The sequence below is a fragment of the Trichomycterus rosablanca genome, chromosome 4 (genome assembly GCF_030014385.1).
Source record: "Trichomycterus rosablanca isolate fTriRos1 chromosome 4, fTriRos1.hap1, whole genome shotgun sequence".
Taxonomy (NCBI): domain Eukaryota; kingdom Metazoa; phylum Chordata; class Actinopteri; order Siluriformes; family Trichomycteridae; genus Trichomycterus; species Trichomycterus rosablanca.
This window is the reverse complement of record NC_085991.1, coordinates 25,329,544-25,351,719: the sequence shown is the minus strand read 5'-3', so window position 1 is coordinate 25,351,719 and position 22,176 is coordinate 25,329,544. Positions and strand designations below refer to the sequence as shown.

At 37.2% G+C, this 22,176-nt stretch overlaps 1 protein-coding gene across 1 annotated transcript; it reads left to right on the top strand.

The window, feature by feature from the left end:
- The first annotated feature begins 7,382 nt into the window (after window positions 1-7,382).
- LOC134311893 (immunoglobulin superfamily member 3-like) lies at window positions 7,383-17,676 on the top strand. Its single transcript, XM_062993542.1, has 10 exons — window positions 7,383-7,425; window positions 7,521-7,577; window positions 7,954-8,334; window positions 14,835-14,840; window positions 14,926-15,273; window positions 15,362-15,745; window positions 15,842-15,970; window positions 16,362-16,367; window positions 17,097-17,164; window positions 17,557-17,676. Exons 1-10 carry the CDS (start codon window positions 7,383-7,385, stop codon window positions 17,674-17,676), a joined length of 1,542 nt encoding a protein of 513 aa, XP_062849612.1.
- Window positions 17,677-22,176: the final 4,500 nt, after the last annotated feature.

Genomic DNA, 22,176 nt, shown 5'->3' with positions numbered 1-22,176 from the left:
AGGAATGTCAAAAGTTTACATTCAGAGTGAGAGTAAATTTTAAGTACACACTCTGAACAGCTTCTGGTAAAAATGGTCATGTTAAAAGACAATAACTTAAATATATACAGATATTTAGGTATAATGATGTACCAAATATCTTAAACATGCCTTAAACTTAAACAGGGTTTTTCTAAATGCAATATTAATAAAACGACTACAGTCCCAGGACTTATTTATGATGTTTATTCTCTAGAAATTTTAATTCATAAAATAGTGGCCAACTTTCACATTTTCAAATTTTTTTATCTAAACTCAAGTCCAGCCAAATTTATTTGTATAGTGCTTTTTAAACTGGACAATGTCTCAAAGCAACTTTACAGAATCCAGGACCAACAGACCAAAACAGACCTGTTGTGCAAGCCGAGGGCAACCGTGGCAAGGAAAAACTGCCTTAAAAAATACATGAAGAAACCTTGAGAGGAACCAGACTCAGCAGGGACCCATCCTCCCTGGGTAGCCTGGAGGATAATTAAGTAAATAGGATTTACACAAATCATACATACACAAAATTAAATTTAACAAAAATTCTAACTAGTTAACTAAAAATCTCTTTCTGGGAAGTCACCTGATGCTTGGCCTCACAACAGAATCACCCTGGGAGAGCAGATTGTCCCACCAGCAGCATCCTTGTTATGCACGAGGTTCCCTAGTCGGTGTTGTTGGGGTGCTTCTCATGTATTGCCAATTCTGTTCTTTCCTTTTTGGAGAGCTGGGTTGTCACAAAAAAGCCTGTCATATTGTGACAATCAGTTCTTACCTCTGCACTATCCCTTTCCTATTCACTTTCTCTGTTGTGGGCTGCAGATGTTTTTGTTTGTTTGTTTTTGTTGTTTCCAACACATTACATATTTTTGACTGTCCTCTATTGTTCTGCATTGGTTAAATATCTTGCACTGGGATACTTTTTCACTTTTGCTGGTATAGGACATCACCTTGCACTTGACTCACAAGGCATGACCCACCCTGTTGCACTGACAATAGTTTTTCAAAGCATTCTCAAGCTGGTGTTTAACAGGGTCATGTGTTACCTCTGAGGCAGCTGGAGTAGACCACATCTGCAAGATTAACCCAATCTGTAGGATGCTTAACCAAGCATATATACAATACAATAATGTAGCTAAAAGGTCACAAACAAAAAGGGTCATGACAAAAAAGAAGTTGGCAAAACAATGAAAACAAATTATCCAATAAAAGACAAAAAAAAACTCTGCAACAAAAAAAGGACAGTAAAAGGGATAATGCAGAACTGGTTGTCTGCTCAGGTCACCCACGATGACCAAGTTCTCAGAAAAAGAGGAAAGAAAGCAAACCCAAAACAAGCTGGGGACGACAATGCACAAGTATCATCCCACACCGCCAACAAGTGTAACACATGCCCAGCAATGAGGCCCAGGTGGCTGTCTATTAAGAGGACTGACACATCAGTCATTGGCACCTCCATGCTTTCTTTGCCAGACATATACAGGGTGAGTCAAAAGTTGCAGGACACTCTTTTATTTCAGAAACGAAAGGGAAAATGACATATCTGAATATCCCAGCAAGTAACGGGTGAGGGGGCCTATTCTTTAGGCTATGTCCGGAACATGTCCACCATCTTGAAAGCTGCCATATTGGATCAAGGGCAAGTTTTTTCAATGGGAAGGTGGTCATGTAGCATATCAAAGAAGACCAGAATTTTCTCAGAAATCGATTGCCACAATCAGATTTGCAATCTCTTGTGGTTCAACACAAAAAGTTGCAACAACAACCGGGAATGTTCCCCTGTGATGCACAGCTATTTGACGTGTTCAATGTGTTGTCCCTGGTGCTGAACACAGAGCTGAAATCGCTGGATCCAATCGTTATGAACCTGCATGAGAATCTCTGGAGAAAAGCTGTCACAAGCCTTCACCATGCGGTGCTGAAGGTGGTGTTTGTTGTGGATTTTCTCAGCATACACAATTTGTTTGAGATGACCCCAGAGATAAAAGTCGAGTGGTGTGAGGTTGGGTGATCTGGGCAGCCATTCCACAGGACCACGACGGCCAATCCAATGACCAGGGAATTGAATATCCAGCCACTGACGAACACCTCTGTAGTGTGGTGGAGCCCCATCCTGTTGGAAATAACAGGGGAAACTGCCATCTTTGGTCAGAATGGATGGGAACACTCTTTCCTGTAGCATTGTCAGGTAGCGCTGAGCATTTAGGGTCTGGTCGATGAAAATGGGTTAGATTACACGGGTGCCCCATATTCCACACCACACCATAACCTTCACATCACCTACAACTTTGGTGTCTGCAGTCCAGTGAGGGTTTTCATCACTCTAGTACCTCACGTTCTGGCGGTTCCCATTGAGGTTGGTCTAACGCCCAGGTGCAGAACTCGACATGTCTATCAGGGTCAGGGTATGAAGTATCCGTATAAGGGATGACTGGCTGACACCACATTCTGCTGCGAGACGTTGCTTGCTGTGTCGTGGACTTTTCTCAAAGGCTGCCAAAACCATTGTTTCTTCGTTGGTAGCGGTTTTCGGACGACCACTACATGACTTGTTGTCCACAGTCCCAGTTTCTCGGAATCTGGCTATGAGGGATGCAACAGTGCTGTGTGAAATTGGTGGTCTTTCTGGGTGTCGGTTGTTGAAGTCTGTGGCTATGATACGGCAGCTGCATTCCCCGGACATCAGAATCACCTCAATCCTCTCTTCTTTCGTCAATTCCATCTTCAGTTACCTGTAACAAACAACAGAAGTTTTGAACTTTCTGTGTTGAACTACAAGAGATATTGCAAATCTGATTGCAATCAATTTCTGAGAAAATTCTGGTCTTCTTCGATATGCTACATGACCACTTTCCCATTGGAAAAACATGCCCTTGATCCAATATAGCGGCTTTCAAGATGGCGGCCATGTTCCGGACATAGCCTAAAAGATAGCCCCCCTCACCCATTACTTGCTGGGGTATTCAGATATGTCATTTTTCCTTTCGTTTCTGAAATAAAAGAGTGTCCTGCGACTTTTGACTCACCCTGTATAGTAAAGCAGGACATGCGTTTTTGACCAAGATGTGTCACCCAACCCCACAAACTGGTACAGCCTGCACCCATTATGGAGCAGTACACATGTTCAGAGTGGTTCCCTGTTGATACCCGAAAATGCTGTAATTTTGACTGAGTTCCCAGAAAAAGATAAGGATGCTGGCATCATATGCCCGCAGAAAACTGGACTGGATCGGACTGGTATTATGGATTCGAGAGAATTTTCCAACATAAGAGCTAACAAATCTGTAACTTAGAAACCATGATAAAGTTAGGATGAACTGGCATGTCAATCATCTGTTGACAAAATTTTATAATCGTGCCCTGCCCCTGCTGTTTCTTAGACTTACTGCACACTAAGCGCAAGCATACATTAATTAACTGCTTGTATATGGGTCAAGTAAGTTTAAGTTTACACATTAAAGTAATACCTATAGTTTCATTTCATCTCATTTTTATCAATTACTCTATCATGGTCAGGGTCACGGCAGGCCTGTTTTCACTAGGAAACACTGGGTACAAGGCACGAAACCCTGGACAGGGTGCCAGTGTATTGCAGGGCTTCGGCCATCCCTCACCTCATAAATAGCCAATCATGTCTGTGCAGATGCATGGTCAGCCAGTAGCACTGCTGAGATTCAAACCTGTATCTCAACGGTGATGGGCTAGCCGTAGTAGATTGCTATGCCACCCAACTGCCTGTGCCAATAGTTGTGGTGTCATTATATAATGTTTACACCAGCAGCCTTGCTTGCAAATGACTATTTACCTCATTGTCTGTGGAAGTAAGATATAACATTTTTACAGTCCTCCACTTTATCTGATTCTTACTTTGCTTCATAGGGCAGCACAGTGGTTCGGTAAGTAGCACTGCTACCTCATAGCAGGAAGGTCTAAGGTTTCCTTTCTGTTTGGACTTTGCATGGTTTCTCCCGTGTCTTTGTGGGTTTTCTCCAGGAGCTTTGCTTTCCTCCCACAGTCCAAAGACATGGAAATGATCTGAACTGGCCCATGACTGTGTTTGACATTGAACTTGAACTGCTGAATCATGTGTAACCTGTAATTACCTGTCCTGTAGAAATGTAACCAAAGTGTAAAACATGGCATTAATGACGTGCAAAACATGACGCTAATAAACACACTTGGCTTGCAGCCCTCAATCAGAACATCAGCACTCAAATCCAGTTGATTGACCAACTAAGCCTTGGCTTTAACCTACAATCTGTTTGTGTGCAACTTGATTCACAGCTGCCAAGGGAGTGACCTTAAGCATCCTAGTGTTAGGTGTTAGGGGTAACACAGTTACAAAATACAAATAGTAAAAAAAAAATACTGAATCTTGCATCAGATGTACAGTGGGGCCAAAAAGTATTTAGTCAGCCACTGATTGTGCAAGTTCTCCTACTTAGAAAGATGAGAGAGGTCTGTAATTTTCATCATAGGTACACTTAAACTATGAGAGACAAAATGAGAAAAAAAAAATCCAGGAAATCACATTGTAGGAATTTTTAAAGAATTTATTTGTAAATTATGGTGGAAAATAAGTATTTGGTCACCCACAAACAAGCAAGATTTCTGGCTCGCACAGACCTGTAACTTCTTCTTTAAGAAGCTCTTCTGTCCTCCACTCGGTACCTGTATCAATGGCACCTGTTTGACCTCGTTATCTGTATAAAAGACACCTGTCCACAGCCTCAAACAGTCAGACTCCAAACTCAACCATGGCCAAGACCAAAGAGCTGTCGAAGGACACCAGGAAGAAAATTGTAGACCTGCACCAGGCTGGGAAGAGTGAATCTACAATAGGCAAGCAGGTTGGTGTGAATAAATCAACTGTGGGAGCAATTGTAAGAAAATGGAAGACATACAAGACCATTGATAATCTCCCTCGATCTGGGGCCCAACGCAAGATCTCATCCCGTGGGGTCAAAATGATCATGAGAACTGTGAGCAAAAATCCCAGAACTACACGGAGGGACCTGATGAATGACCTGCAGAGAGCTGGGACCAAAGTAAAAAAGGCTACCATCAGTAAAACACTACGCCGAGAGGGACTCAAATCCTGCAGTGCCAGGTGTGTGCCCCTGCTTAAGCCAGTACATGTCCAGGCCCGTCAGAATTTTGCCAGAGAGCATATGGATGATCCAGAAGAGGATTTGGAGAATATCATGTGGTCAGATGAAACCAAAATGGAACTTTTTGGTAAAAACTCAACTGGTCGTGTTTGGAGAAAGAAGAATGCTGCATCCCAAGAACACCATACCTACTGTGAAGCATGGGGGTGGAAACATCATGCTTTGAGGCTGTTTTTCTGCAAAGGGGACAGGACGACTGATCCGTGTTAAGGGAAGAATGAACGGGGCCATGTATCGTGAGATTTTAAGCCAAAACCTCCTTCCATCAGTGAAAGCATTGAAGATGGAACGTGGCTGGGTCTTCCAGCATGACAATGATCCCAAACACACCGCTCGGGCAACGAAGGAGTGGCTCCGTAAAAAGCATTTCAAGGTCCTGGAGTGGCCTAGCCAGTCTCCAGACCTCAACCCCATAGAAAATTTGTGGAGGGAGTTGAAAGTCCGTGTTGCCCAGCGACAGCCCCAAAACATCACTACTCTAGAGGAGATCTGCATGGAGGAATGGGCCAAAATACCAGCTACAGGTGTGCAAACCTGGTGAAGACTTACAGGAAACGTTTGACCTCTGTCATTGCCAACAAAGGTTATGTTACAAAGTATTGAGTTGAACTTTTGTTATTGACCAAATACTTATTTTCCACCATAATTTACAAATAAATTCTTTAAAAATCCTACAATGTGATTTCCTGGATTTTTTTCCTCATTTTGTCTCTCATAGTTGAAGTGTACCTATGATGAAAATTACAGACCTCTCTCATCTTTCTAAGTAGGAGAACTTGCACAATCAGTGGTTGACTAAATACTTTTTGCCCCCACTGTAGGTAATGCACCAGTAATAGATCCAGTCCATATTATGTGATGTCACCAGCCTATGACGCTTTTCATCATTTTTTACAACCTGAAAACCTTTTTAAAGCATGAAAAATGCAAATAATAATAAAAAAAAACTGTTTCTTACGTTTACTTTGACTTTTATTTGATTGCAGACAGGATGAACCTGAGATATTTCATGTTTTGTCTGCTCAACTTCATTTTATTTATTAATAAACATCCATTCCTGCATTTCAGGCCTGCAACACATTCCAAAAAAAAGTTGGGACAATAAAGCATTTACAACTTTGTAATGTTGCCATTCCTTTTCACCACACTTAAAAGATGTTTTGGCACCGAGGATACCAAGTGATTTAGTGTTTCAGCTTTTATTGAAGGTATATTAACAAATGAAATTAAGTTGGGCAGAAAAAACATGAAATATATTGGGTTCAAACGTATGGGTTCAAATGTAAGGAACACTGCATTTTATTTTTATTTTTTTTGCATTGTCCATACTGTCCCAACTTTTTCTGATTTGGGGTTGTATATGTTTGGAATGCTTAAAAAATAGGTTTTGGTCTTCTTATACAAATCCATTTCCACTGAGGATAAATGATGAATGTAAAAACAGAGATATATGAATGCTGTGTTTCTGACAGGAACAGTGAAGTAATAGTGCATACAGTTTTTATTTCTTTGACATTAATCAGTTAAGGATTGGTTTTAGATTGTTTCTGACTAGCATAAGAATAATCTTGAGTCTTGAGAAACTTATCTTATAAAATATGTCTTTAATTTTTAATGTCTTTTTATTTTTAATGTACAGTATTCTTTATTGTTAGTGTATTTTTACGATATTTTAATTAACTTTAAGCCATAATGTATTTTAACTAAAATATTTATATAAATATTTATATGTTTATATTATTTAAAAAGTTATATACAGTAAATAATAATTAAATATGTATATATGTTTTAATACAGTAAAAGCTGACATGGTTAAAAAAGATGTGCTGTTACACCATATACAAAAATAATAATAAATGTGTTCCCGTCAGTGGCTCAGTAGATTTGATGGTAAGATTGATGGTCTTTATTAAACCACTCCAGTCATTTTTTAAACTGAAGCAAAAAAGTACAATTTACAATTAGACATGCTTAACATTACATACTACAGAAAGAGTAGAAAATTGGGCCAAAAAAAAAAAAAAAAAAAATCACACTACTGTCAAAGCTTGTATTTGAAATCTGAGCAGCCAATGAGGATCAGCCAACATCAAACAAGTCACCCTTAAGAAGACGCCCAAAGGTATCACTCTCACTTTTCTTACAAGCAATGTATAAGAAGAGTCCTAATGAAAAGGGTCTTCAGAAATGATCAAACTAATTCTTATGTGTATTGTTTCTCTAGAAACAGGTAAGTGATATTACATTCATAATTGCAATAATGTAAATAATGTAATTTAAATGTATTTAAAAGAGACATTACTTTCACTGTGCTTTTTTCCACAGGTTTTGTGACTAGTGTCTTTGTAATTCAATCTGAAAAGCTGCAGATGTTTGTACCAGGTCAGACAGTTACTTTATCTTGCAATATTTTCAGATTTAATGAGAATCACTTCTACTGGTTCAGACAGTCTCTCGGAGAAGGACCATTGTGCATTGTCAACCTTTATGCTGGTAAAAGACCTCAATATTGTAAAAACTTTGAACATGAGAACAGCAGAATTATAGCAGAAAAGAATGAACATTTATTTACTTTAACAATAAAAGAATTGAAGCCATACGACATGGGAATTTATTACTGTGCTGTTTGGAGCTATAACTTTGTTGAATTTGGAAGCGGAGTCTTTCTCAGTTATGAAGGTTGGTCAACATCTATCAGTAATATTTGTAGTAGCCTTTTTACGCTTTTTGTTGAATTGTATTTGATCTGTACATCTAGGATCAGATTTAAAACATCAGCATTACATTAAAGAAGTTGTATACCAGGACCAGACACAGGACAGTCAATTAAAAGAGTCGCTTCATCCAGGAGACAATGTGACTCTGCAGTGTACAGTAGTCGCTGAGCGCTGTGCAGAAGAACACAGTGTGTTCTGGATCAGACATGGTTCAGGAGAATCTCATCCAGGAATCATTTACACTGATGGAGACAGCAGTGGTCAGTGCGAGAACAGATCTGATGCTGCATCTTCTACACAGAGCTGTATATACAGTCTCCCTAAGAGGAACCTCAGCACCTCTGATGTTGGAACTTACTACTGTGCACTAGCTACTTGTGGGAAAATTCTGTTTGGTAATGGCACTACACTTGAATTAACAGGTAAGCAGAAGCATGAATGAGATTTAGCATTAAACCAGATGTGTAAAATGTACATGATGTTCTTGTTGCTTACTGCAGTTAAGCAGCTATATTTGAATTTTAGGGGAAAATGATGAACTTGTTACAATGCAGCAAACCATCCTCGGATTGGCAGTATTAACTGTCATGTGTTTTATTATAATTGCTGTTCTATTGTGCGCATTGGCAAAGAAGAGAAACATAGGCACATCTGGTAAGTCTATTGTTTTAAGTGTCCATCCTTCCACACATCTATAGCAGGAATATTACTGAATACTGAAACATGGAGCTAAAATATACAGTGGATTTAGTCTCTTGATTTTTGCATAATTTATTGGGTTGTTAAATTAACCATTAATTTATATATTTGCCATTTTTGTTACACTTTATCACCGAAAATATGTTTTAGAAAATGAATGAAAAATCAAGTAATAAATCCCTTATTCAAAAAAGTATTTAGACTCTTTGCCATGGCACTTAAGATTGTGGTCATGGGCATCCTGTTTTCTTTAATTATACTTAAAATGTGTTAAGAACCCAACCAGGGTTAGTCTGGAAAGGTAAAAACCTGGCTCTACCTTTTTGTTAGCTGTGCCACAATACTGGACACAAGCTCGTGTCTAGAAAAACCCATTAAAATCATTTTAATTATTTATTTGTTGTGCTGATGCTAATGATTTTATTGAATTTATTACAGAGAACAGAGAGATTATTTCTACATTTGAACCTGAGCAATCACATCCATCTGCTTCTGTCAACAATAAGGTAAAGAAATATTCTAAAAAGTAACAATAGAAATAATGCAAATAAAAGTAAAATGCAAGTGATTTGTAAACAAGTGATTTGTCTTTTAAAGGTGTTTTACACTTTATTAAAACTGCATACATTTAAAAATTCCATGCTGTCTTTTTTTTTATTTACAATTACACTTCCTAAACTACAGAATATTATATTATGAGCAACTATTTTAATACAAATTTTCTTCATTTATAGAGTGTGGAGAGAGCGGACCTAAGCTATGCTGCACTTAATTTCCCTGCAAAGAAATCCAAGAGACGAGAGACACAAAGAGACTCACACCAAACTGTCATATACACCTCTGTTAGAGGCTTAAATTAATCATTAGAATAAAGTAAACGTTGTGTATATACTCTTTAAATTAAATACAATTTTTTGTTTCCAAAAAAATACACCCACATATATAATACACATATAATACACATATAAAAATATACTCACTCACATATAAATACATGAATACATATATATGTATTTACATTAATATGTATTTTATATATGTTACAGTGTACCTAAAATAACTAATGAAGGTAAATGGTGGTCACACCAAATTTTAATTTGATTTAGATTTCTCTTTTGTTCATTCACTTTGCATTTTGTTATTTGACAAAAAATAAACGATTAACAATTCTATTTTTGAAATCATTCTTACTTTTCAGCATTTATTTACCTGACTTTTGCACATTACTGTATACACCAATCAGTCATAACATTAAAACCACCTCCTTGTTTCTACACACATTGTTCATTTTATCAGTTTCATTTACCATAGAAGCACTTTGTATAGTAATGGTTAGGACCCCCACCAGACCACTACAGAGTAGGTGTTATTTGGGTGGTGGATCATTCTCAGCACTGCAGTGACAATGACATGGTGGTGGTGTGTTAATGTGTGTTGTGCTGGTATGAGTGGATCAGACACAGCAGCGCTGATAGAGTTTTTAAACACCTCAATGTCACTGCTGGACTGAGAATAGTCCACCAACCAAAAATATCCAGCCAACAGCGCCCCGTAGGCAGCGTCCTGTGACCACTGATGAAGGTCTAGAAGACGACCAACTCAAACAGCAGCAATAGATGAGCGATCGTTTCTGACTTTACATTTACAAGGTGGACCAACTAGGTAGGAGTGTCTAATAGAGTGGACAGTGAGTGGACTCAATATTTAAAAACTTCAGCAACACCGCTGTGTCTGATCCACTCATACCAGCACAACACACACTAACACACCACCATGTCATTGTCACTGCAGTGCTGAGAATGATCCACCACCAGTATGCGAATCATTTCAGTGAGCTAAGCATCACCACAAGCATCATAGTACATGTAAATGGTACAGTTTAACGCTGTGGTTTGAAATACACTTGTTTCACATAAACAATTATTCATATAATATCTAACACTGTGGTAAATAGGCTTATTCCCTTACTTTTGAAAACAAAAAAAATGTTGCAGCAATAAAATTGAAAGACAATCTGTGTTTGTTTATTTATTTATTTGTTTATTAGGATTTTAACAGCCACCAAGCCACCCATCTGTGTTTATAAAGCTATGTTGTTGTGTTTGCAGAAAAAGAGACCAAGCATTGTATTCCTGAATTAACTTAATATGGAATATGAAAATGTCTCTTCAAAATCTCAATGTACTTCATGTTAATGGTAGTTTTACACATATGCAAGCCACCTATGTCGCAGGCATTGATGCAGCACACAGCATGACACGTTGGCCTTTGCACCTTTTTGCTGATCACTGTCTGGATGGTCCTTTTTGTCTTTGGCACTGAGAACTTGATGTCTTTTTTCATAAAAACAAACTGCAATGTGGTCTCATTTGACCACAGCAGGTTTCAGAGATGAGCAGTGGCCCAAAAACTTGACATCGATTTGATGTATGTCTTAGGTTGCATTTTTTGATGCAGTGGTAGATTCTGTTAAGTAACAATAATATTCCAAAGTACTCCAAAGCCTCTGTGGCTGTATTGACTGAGATTTCTCTGGATTTCCAAAATTTTTCCAATATATTATGTATAGTAGATGGTGAAAGGCCTAAATAATAGTTTTTGCAATCTTGTGTTAAGAAACGTTCATCACTCTTTCACAAAGTTGCACACAAAATAATGAGCCATGGCCTGTTATGCCTGCTTTTCTAAGACAGCTTGTTAAACAAGACACATGTCCAGAGATGTTTGCAGGGGATTTTATTGATGTCACTAAACCAGTTAAAACAAGAAACAAGGCAAGAACTGGGAACACAGACAAGACACACTATGAACAATAGAGTTTTACTCTATGAAAATGAATCTCTATACTAAAGGCTAAGGCTATGCTAATGCTATACTAATGCTAAATGCTAAACTTTTAGACTCCTCTAAACCTTTTACTTGACCAAATCCTACATACTAACATCTAAGCTAAAGCTAATGACCATGCTAAGACAAGGACATGACCAAAGGCTAATACTATGGCTAACCTTTAACAAGGAAATCAAGGCTAATACTATGGCTAATACTATGGATAACCTCTAACAAGGAAATCAAGGCTAATACTACAGCTAACATTTAACAAGGAAATCAAGGCTAATACTATGGCTAACCTCTAACAAAGAAATCAAGGCTAATACTATGGCTAGGCTAAAAGAAGGCACACTGAATCTTTCATGATTACAGGTAGGGTTTGATGCTGCATTACTATATCCAACTTTAAAAAATCAGCCCCTAACATGAGCAAAAAAACAGGGGATACTTGTACACAAGACAATTAATGAATAACAAGGAACAGGTGGTGATCATGAATGTGAAGAGGGGGGGCGTGGAGCATAAGCAGAAATGTGTGCTGAAACCATGACTTGCACAGGCTAGGTTTTAGATTGATCCTCCTTTTATACCCATGATATCACCTGATACCAATTCGCCTGCTTATTATAGAATGTTTAAAAACTGTGTAAAAACTTGAAAATTCTGTAAAACCCCATGCCAACGTTTTTACGTGTGTTGCAATAATAAAATTCCAATTGTTTTTATATTTACAAAATACAATATAAAAGTTGCTCAGCCAAAACATGTACTTTAATTGTATAATTTAACAAAAAGATGGGAACATAGAAATTAATACATAACTATTCTCTAAATGGATGTACATTAAAATTTGGTAATTGTTATTTCCTACAGGTGTTACTTACAACCATTCTATCTCAGCAAACAAAAGTGTGGGGCTGTTCTATGGGTCATGCAGCACAGCCAGTGGACTACTGACATCTGGAAGAAGGTCTTACTAACTAATAAATTAAAAAATTATAATACTTTTACATACTTCTTCAGGTGGGGTGTTTGTACACTGGTAAGTAGGCAATAGGATGATTTCACAGTGTGTGACACAACTGTCAAATATGAATCCCAAGTCGGTGCTGGATCCAGAGTCAGTGACTTGCATGGAGTGACTGAAGTCCTGACCCAAACAGGCTACCACGGCACTGAGCATTGCCATGCAATACACTTTTGGTTTATGTCTAGTTGGACAATGTTTAATTCTACAAAAAGACAATGATTCTAAACATCCCTCCAAGATATGTTAAAAATACTTTAGAATACAAGAACAAGATGGTAAGCTTGAAATCATAGTAAGACCAGCAGGGTCCGAACTTAATCTGCATTGATCTGGATTCTGATTTACTGGACCGAAGGGTGAAAACAAAGCAACCTGCATATGCCACACATTTACAACAATGATGGCAAGAACTAAACCATCTTTACATTGTAGAAAGGACACCAGTTTATTTAACTGTTTGCTCTTTTTGTTTATTCGTTCTAAACTTTAAATTAAAAATACATTGACATTAATAATCATGATCATGTGTAAGAATGTTTTTCTCCAGTCTGCCACTGAAGTTTAAAAAAGTCTTACCAAGCAAGTCTGGAGGAGTCACTCTTCACAACTTTACTTAAGGTCCTTTGTTATTCAATTCTGTGTAATATTTTAAATAAAAAGCGTCATCAATATGTACTAGACTAAAAAAAATCTGATTGCAGCTGGACAAATGTTTCAATAAGATTTGAAGTGCAAAAGAATAAAAGAACAAAGGTTAATGCTTCATCTTCAACTACACTTTTGGGCAAAAATCAAAAAAGCCAAACCAAAATGACTTTTAATTGAGCTAAAACAAATAAATGGTCTGAAAATTAAAAATAATAACTAAGAAAATGCACTCATGAGACCTATGTAACCATTTGCTCATTGGAGAAAACCTAAAACAGGAAAATTTTCATTCATGGTTGGTGCAAAACTCAATACATGTCTGGGTGTTAAAGGATTGGCACAACATTGGAGTGTACATTATGCAACATTAAAAAAGGGTGTGTAGTACGGTGGCCGAGAAGTGCAAAACAAATTTACATTTCAGAAAACAAAATGACAAAAAAACAAAAACAAATTTACAACGAAAGCAAAAACAAATTTACAAGTGCTTGGGTACCCAGTGTTTGTAAATTTGTTTTGGCATATGTAAAAGTGTTTCAGCACTTGTAAATTTGTTTTCGGCATATGTAATTTTGTTTTCTAAAATGTACATTTGTTTTGCACTTCTCGGTCGCACATTTCTGACGGAAAGGGTAGGTACAATAAACCGGAAGTGCGTGTTGCTTACCTGCTGTCAATCAAACTGTTTCTCAGCGGTAAAGTGAACGGAGTTTTTGATGGTAACGATAATCAAGGTTTTGTCTAGTTTGTGGAAATCATTTTATCCAGTTGACCCGCTATTGTTTTTCTTGTGGAAAGTTATTAGATAGTTTGTGCAGATGTTTAGACGTGGTGTGTGCATCTCTATCTACCGTCCGCTCTTCTAAACATCTAAGGAATTCCCACAAGAACAAAAAAAGTGAAATAATGAAAATAATTAACACAAAATGGACAAAACATTGTTTATTAGAGACGGAACATTTGATACCGAGGCTTTGAAGCTTGTTTCACTTTTGTAACACTGGACTCGGAGTCCGGAGTGTATCGGAGCTTATAATAAAGCAGCAGGAATGTGCGGGACTGATGAAGCTTTGGCGCTGTGTTTTATCTCACTCACTATATAAGACACAATCAAACCAGGGTTACCAACCATCCCGTAAAATACAGAATCCTTCTTTATTTGGAAACTAAACGCTGCGTTCAGTATTGAACTGATACAGGACGCGCTTTGGTCCGTATTTTTATCAATGGGAGACAAGCACTTGTAAATTTGTTTTTGCTTTCGTTGTAAATTTGTTTTTTTTGTAATTTTGTTTTCTGAAATGTAAATTTGTTTTGCACTTCTCGGCCACCGTAGTGTAGGCTATACTAGATTATTCATGATCAGTATCAGAAAAGTAATGTTTAAACAAAGGAATATCTGATCACCAACTAAATCTGAGAGCAACTGTTTAGTTTGCGACACTAGGAAAAATACAGTACTGGCTACATCTAAAAATGCTGAATATTAAAAACAAAGGAAACATCCCTCAACAAAAGAACATCACTGTCAAAGCCTGCATTTAAAATCAGAGCAGCCAATGAGGCTTAGACAAGTCACCCTTCAAAAGACACATCAAACCCTAAAGTGTCAGTCTCACTTTTCCTTCAAGCAGTGTATATGGGTGACCTTGTTTTAAAAAAGGGGGTCTTTAGAAATGATCAAACTAATTCTTATGTGTATTGTTTCTCTAGGAACAGGTAAGTGATATTACATTCATAATTGCAATACATCTAAATAGTATTTAAAGAAGACATTGCTTTCACTGTGTTTGTTTTTCCACAGGTTTTGTGACTAGTGTCTCTGTAATTCAGCCTAAAAAGCTGCAGACGTTTGTACCAGGTCAGACAGTTACTTTATTTTGTAAAATTTCTGAATTTAATGGAAATTACCTCTACTGGTTCAGACAGTCTCTTGGAGAAGGACCAACCTGCATTGTCACCCTTTTCGGTGCTACATCTGAATTTTATGGAGACTTTAAACATGATAAAAGATTTACAGCAAAAAAGAATGGAAATCTGTTTACTTTAACAATTAACAACACAAAGCCAAATGACACTGCAATTTATTACTGTTCTATTTGGGATTATGATCTTAATATTTTCGGAAATGGAGTATTTCTCAGTTACGAAGGTTAGCCAATGTCTAGTGGAAGTATTTTTTGCAATATTGTTTCATTTATTTATGCTTTTGTTAAACTGTATTTTATCTGTACCTCTAGGATCAGGTATAAATCATCAGCATTACATTAAAGAAGTTGTATCACTGGACCAGACACAGGACAGTCTGAAATTAAAAGAGTCGCTTCATCCAGGAGACAATGTGACTCTGCAGTGTACAGTAGTCACTCAGAGCTGTGCAGGAGAACACAGTGTGTTCTGGATCAGACATGGTTCAGGAGAATCTCATCCAGGAATCATTTACACTGATGGAGACAGCAGTGATCAGTGTAAGAACAAATCTGATGCTGGATCTTCTACACAGAGCTGTATCTACAGTCTCCCCAAGAGGAACCTCAGAACCTCTGATGCTGGAACTTACTACTGTGCTGTAGCTACTTGTGGAGGGATTCTGTTTGGTAACGGCACTACACTTGAATTTACAGGTAAGCGGAAGCATAAATAAGCAGCATCAAACCAGATTTGTAAAATGTACACGATGATATTGCAAACTGATATTAAGCATGTATTTTTTATTTTAGGAAGTAAGGATGAATATAGTCAAATTTACTGGGGCATCCTGGGATTGGCGTTATTAAACCTCATGTGTTTTATTATCATTGCTGTCCTATTGTGGTCATTGGCAAAAAACAGAAACATGTGCCCATCTGGTACGTCTATCTATTTTTTTATTTTACTTCTACTATCAAGGCTGTATCTATCCACATATTTTCTGAAATATCACTTACTAATAAAACTTAATTAACGTACAATTAAAATTAATGTATATCTAACCTAATATGTACAAAAATCAGAGTTGGACATACTATTTCAAACCTAAATTTAAATAATAATAAATCTGTTTACTTTAACAATTAACAACACAAAGCCAAATGACACTGCAATTTTTTACTGTTCTATTTGGGATTATGATCTTAATATTTTCGGAAATGGAGTATTTCTCAGTTACGAAGGTTAGCCAATGTCTAGTGGAAGTATTTTTTGCAATATTGTTTTATTTATTTATGCTTTTGTTAAACTGTATTTTATCTGTACCTCTAGGATCAGGTATAAATCATCAGCATTACATTAAAGAAGTTGTATCACTGGACCAGACACAGGACCTAAATTTAAATAATCATAAATGATCATATCACATCCAGAATACAGTGTATATTTTTTTTGTATCCTGGGCGGCACGGTGGCTCAGAGGGTAGCGCTGTCACTTCAAAGCAAGAAGGTCCTGGGTTTGTTTCTCAGGTGGGGCGGTAAGGGTCCTTTCTGTATGGAGTTTGCCGGGTGCTCCGGTTTACTCCAACAGTCCAAAGACATGCAAATGAGGTGAATTGGAGATGCAAAATTGTCCAAGACTGTGTTTGATATAACCTTGTGAACTGATGAACCTTGTTTAATGAGTAACTACCGTTTCTGCCATGAATGTAACTGAAGTGTGTAAAACATGACGGTCAAATCAAACAAATTAAATGCATTGTTGTTGTAAACATGTAAACAACTCTCATTTAATGTGAAATTAGATTTTAAAATGTATCTTAGATTAAATAAAATAATTAATATTTGTATTCCAAATAAATATTTTGAATGTGTGTTGTTCTTAATTCTCAGTGTAAATAAGTACTTCTATTCTTGCTATTGTTAATCATACGTAAATGTCTTTAAAGGGAGTTAGGGTACATTACATTACTTTATGTGCATGAAGCAGATTAAAAGCACAGGCACAGATAATAAATGTACCTCCCTTGTTTGCTTATATTAACAATGATTCTTAATTCATTACAGAGACCAGAATGAGTGTTCCAACATTTGAACCTAAGCGACCACATGCATCTGCTTCTTTCATTGATGAGGTATAACTTTGATCTGAATAATTGTTGTAACTATTGAAATTTTAACTTTTTTTGTGAAGGACTAATTGGAACAATGTACAAATAGTTTGCTAAACATATAAAAGACTGCAGAGCAGAAAAGTAGCCCTGTACCACCAGCATTTAAAATACTTGACTGTAGAGTATTATTAATTAACAATACAATAAAAAACAAACTTTTTTTTTGTTTGTTTATGGTGAGATAAAACAAAGATGAAGTTATATAAATATTGTTTATAATAGTATCCTGGTAAAGTTTCCCTGGCATCACTGTGCACCTTAAATTATTATATTTTAGAATTGTTTTTATTAAGGATATTGTGTATAATACGAGGATGTAATTAAATTAAACACAAATTCTCTCTGTTTTTTAGAGTGTGGAGAGAGAGGACATGAGCTATGCTGCACTTAGATTCCAAGCAAAGAAATCTAAGAAGCAAGAAACACAAAGAGACTCGCACCAAACTATCATATACTCCTCAGTTAGAGATTGAAACTAAACAGCATAAACATGTTATGGGATGGGGGAGTGGTGGACCCAAGAGCAGAGCTCCTGGTTTATTTAACATAGGTTAAACAGTGAATGTGACCTAATAAAACAAAGAAAACAATGTATGAGGCGTGGAGATATGTGTGGTCACACCGGCAACCCACTGAACCATGGAGCAGTGCTTTACCACTGCTCTACTGGGGGAGTGGAAAAGCACATGGAAAAAGCACTCAAAAAGGTGGTAGTAAAAAAGGCGGGAACGACAAACAATGGAAGTGCTGAAAATGGCGTGCTCAAACAATAGTAAATAGTCCAACACAAAACTATCCTCAGCCTTAGGGCTAAAACCACTCCTTTAACTAAAATGTTTCAGCTTTTTGTTCTTTTCTCTCCTTTCTTTTACTTGTTTGTTGTAGCTTTCTCTTCTTTTTTTTTTCACCTTTTTGTTACCATTTTGTTCACCTAGTTACCATACTGTCTGCCCCTCTACAAAGGTGCAGCAATGAACCATGATTTGGGTGAGCCTTTTATGCAGAGTCTTGCAGGTGTGTCTGATCAGCAGTAATCAGTGCTGAGGCTTCTGGGAAATGGAGTTCTGAGAGCTGCTCACAGAACATTTACCATTTTATTGTAAATCCACAAAGAGACTAATAATAGTCAGCATGATCATATTTTCACTGTTTCACATGTGTGCCTAAGCAGTATTTCAATGCCTTCATATAATTCAGATCTTTTCTTATTAGGATTATATACTTTTACGTTTATATTTCATATGGTTTTGCAAATAAATGTCAACAATGTGACAAATCACATAACAAGAGCTTGTATAATGAAGAAAAGTGTTGCAAGTGGGGTGTTATTGGGTGTAGGTTGTGGAGGATGGGGGGATAGAAACAGAAATTAGGTTGTTAATTGGTAAGTGGTTTTACCTGGGAAAATAATGATTGTGTCTTTGTAACCTGCAATCTGTTACCCATGTGTGTGGTTCCGCATGTGTGTGGTTCCTTTAGTGTGTGGTTCTTCTAGTGTGGCTTACAAGTGAGTGAGCATTTAACTGGGTCGGGAAGCCATGTAAGCCAACAAGCTGTTTATATTCCCATCTAGAAAAAAATATATTATTATTATTATTTTTAATTTTATATTATTATACTGCCATTCTGATGTTAAGCTTGAATCTTTGAATAGATTTTTTTTTTGCATTGCCAATTTTAATGTAAAATGGGCCTATTTAATTATAATTTTTGTTTTATTTTACAACATGCATATGTATTAGAATCGGAATCACGATATATTTGACAAATGTGTTCACACATCACACTCAAGTCATTTATTTTTTTACCATAGCTCAGAGTGCCCAGAAACAGACAACACACAACTTTTTACAGTAGTGAAAAACACACACATGTATGTATGTATGTATTTTGTATGTATGTATATTATTATAATACAGATATTGTATAGGCCAAATACACATAATTGACCAGCATCTAAAAGTGTATAAAGTGAAACAAACCAGGCTGACCTGGAGACCTGTCTACTTTTTAGTGATGCCTATTAAAATATAGTATAAAGAAAATGTGTTGGAAGATGGATTGTGGAAAGAAAAAAATCATTTAATTACTGAGAGTCAGTGTTTTGCTTGCCCAAATATGAGTAATTTAAATTAACAGGAAATATAGAAGCTTTCAGGGATTCAATGATGAGACCCAAGTTTAAGGTTTGTATCTTTTATTAACCAGCAAGCAAGCAAGGTGATGATATCACCTTCAAATATATATTGTAGTGATCAGAAGCTAATAAGATAATAGATTATTAGTAAACTATGTACAGAAACAGCCTCACCAAACAGCCATGACTTGTGTACGTTTGACCGGGGAACTCCAGTAGGGTCCACAGGAGTTCAGCTGATTGGGAAAACCCTGGGCACGAGAGCTGTTTTCGTCCACAGGTGAACTTCTGAACTCTGAAACTAAGTTCCCTCACTCTTTATACAAAATATGAGTGTTTATGTGTGTGCTATTTATTTTCAAATGAGAAAAGCATTTGCCACGGGCCAGGCTCCAAAATCCCCCTCACTCAATGAGTTAACGCTCAATGAGAAGGAGCCGACACCTTAATCATCTGCACCTCAGTGCCCCTCTGCTGGCCATATTTGGATGACTCCCTCCTGAAGGAACAGCTCTTAAAGTTCCAAAATCCAAAAAAGGAATCCTATAGATAATTCTCCATCCACAGTGCCTGCATATTGATATTGCTATAGTAGCATTCCATCCCAGACAGGGGGAAAGGGGGAACAGGTGGGATGGGGACAGGGTTGTTTGCTGCAGGCTGTGGGGAAAAATGAAGACAAAAAAGAAAACTGGGCCAATAACACACCCCAGACACGGACACAGGTGATTGTCAAGTGACAGTAACATTAGCTGTGCCCCCAGCTGCTAGTCAAGTTAAAATGCGCAGATAGACAAAATCTGTATGTGGATCGATTCTTGGTTGGCTGCCTAAACATTACAAAGTGATAAGCAAAACTTGGTTAATTTATTGCTAAAGCCAATCCTTGGTTTATTTATTGCTACTTACTAGGATTTTCTCCAGTGGCTTTTGGTGAAATGGAGCTTAATATCAGCAGAGTCTTAAAAATAGCATTTGTCCTTATACAGTTAAGACAAATGAGATCCCTTTTTAAAAATGTGAGTTGGATACATAGCTTTTTTGTTGTGTAGAAAAATCAATGTCTTTATTGTAAATTATTTTATTACCATAATTGTAATGAACAATAAAATATGGATTTTTTAAGCAACTTGGTAAATATACTTAGAAATATATTGTGTTTATAAGGCTGATGTTAAGGTAAAAAGCACATCTATAATAAATAAGATAAAATTAGATAAAATGACACTTTACTAATCACCAAAGGTCAATTACATTCACAAAGTACACAAAGAAAAAAGTAAGTTAATTAAAACTGAAAAAACACAATAATTGGAGAATGCAAAATAAAAGAAAAGCAGTGTTTATTATTACACTGCAGACAGTATGAACCCAAGATATTTTATATTTTATCTGGTCAACTTTACTTCATTTGTTAATATACCTCCATTCTTGCATTTCAGGTCTGCAACACATTCCAAAAAAAGTTGAGACGGGGACAATTTAGGGCTAGTAACGAGGTGAAAAAACTAAATAATGATGTGATTCCAAACAGCTGATGTCACCAAATCTCCAGTTTGTCAACTAATGTGTAAGAAAATTTGCATAATTTTTCCCCTTCAGTGTGTAAAGGGCAAGGGCGCAAGCCTAAGCTGAACACCCGTGATCACTGATCCCTCAGACGGCACTGCATCAAGAATCATTATTCATCAATAGCTGATATAACCACCTTGGCGAACCTTTGTCAAGCACTACAATACAGAGTTAATGTACAAATGCTACTTTGCAAAAAATTTTATGTTAAAAATGTTAACCATGTCCAGAAGTAGCATTACGTTCTCTGGGCTTGAAGGCAGTATTTCAGATCTTTCTGGAAGCAATGTAACGACATCTTTTACACTGATGTCCAGGTATTTTTAAACAAGTCAATGCAAATACACCTGCTGCACACTAGTGATGGGTCGGTCGCGAACGATCCGGCTCTAAGAGCCGGCTCTTTAAAGTGAACGATGGGATCCGGCTCCTGATTGGGAGCCGATTCGTTTTTTCCCGTTTTTTTCCGTTTTTTTTCTGTCAAAACCGCACGTGATTGTTCAAGATCCGTGGTGGCGTTTGTGTGTTTACACTGAGCAGGAGGGGAGGGGTTACACACACAGAGACAGCGTGCACACGAACAAGAGGGAGAGAGAGAGAGAGAGAGAGAACTCAGCGCTTTACACAGCCAGACATTACACACTGGAAAGGTGAGGAAAATGAGTGAGAGGAAACATAGTAAAGTTTGGACACGAGAAGCCCCTTTTACAGAGAAGTTCAGACCCACTGAACTAAATACTTACAAATACTGTCACCTGGATGCTTTCACCTGGATTTTCTTTTTGTTTTGCACATTTTCATTTATATTTTGTTGAGTGTGAGTGATGCTTTGTTGATGTGTTGTTTCACTCTGGATGCTTGTTTATTTTGTTTTGTTTATTAGGATTTTAACGTCACGTTTTACACTTTGGTTACATTCATGACAGGAACATTCACCTCACTTGCATGTCTTTGGACTGTGGGAGGAAACCGGAGCACCCGGGGGAAACCCACGCGGACATGGGAAAGATATGCAAACTCCACACAGAAAGGACCCGGGCTCTTCACCTTGGGATCGAACCCAGGACCTTCTTGTCGTGAGGCGACAGTGCCAACCACTTAGCCACTGTGCCGTCCCACTCTAGATGCAAATGTACAAATGATATACACAATCAGATATTTTTGTCTAATTGAGATGGGTCTTTGTTTTTGTATTTTATAATTTATTGTTGGAGCACTCTGTTCCATGTTGAGTATATAAATAAAGCAATTTAAATAATAAACA

Bases quoted from the DNA above. Each gene is read 5' to 3' on its own strand.
- LOC134311893 (XM_062993542.1), top strand. From the start codon at position 7,383: ATGATCAAACTAATTCTTATGTGTATTGTTTCTCTAGAAACAG. The intron at 15,274-15,361 runs GTTAGCCAATGT...CTGTACCTCTAG, and splicing joins AGTATTTCTCAGTTACGAAG to GATCAGGTATAAATCATCAG. The intron at 15,746-15,841 runs GTAAGCGGAAGC...TTTTTATTTTAG, and splicing joins CACTACACTTGAATTTACAG to GAAGTAAGGATGAATATAGT.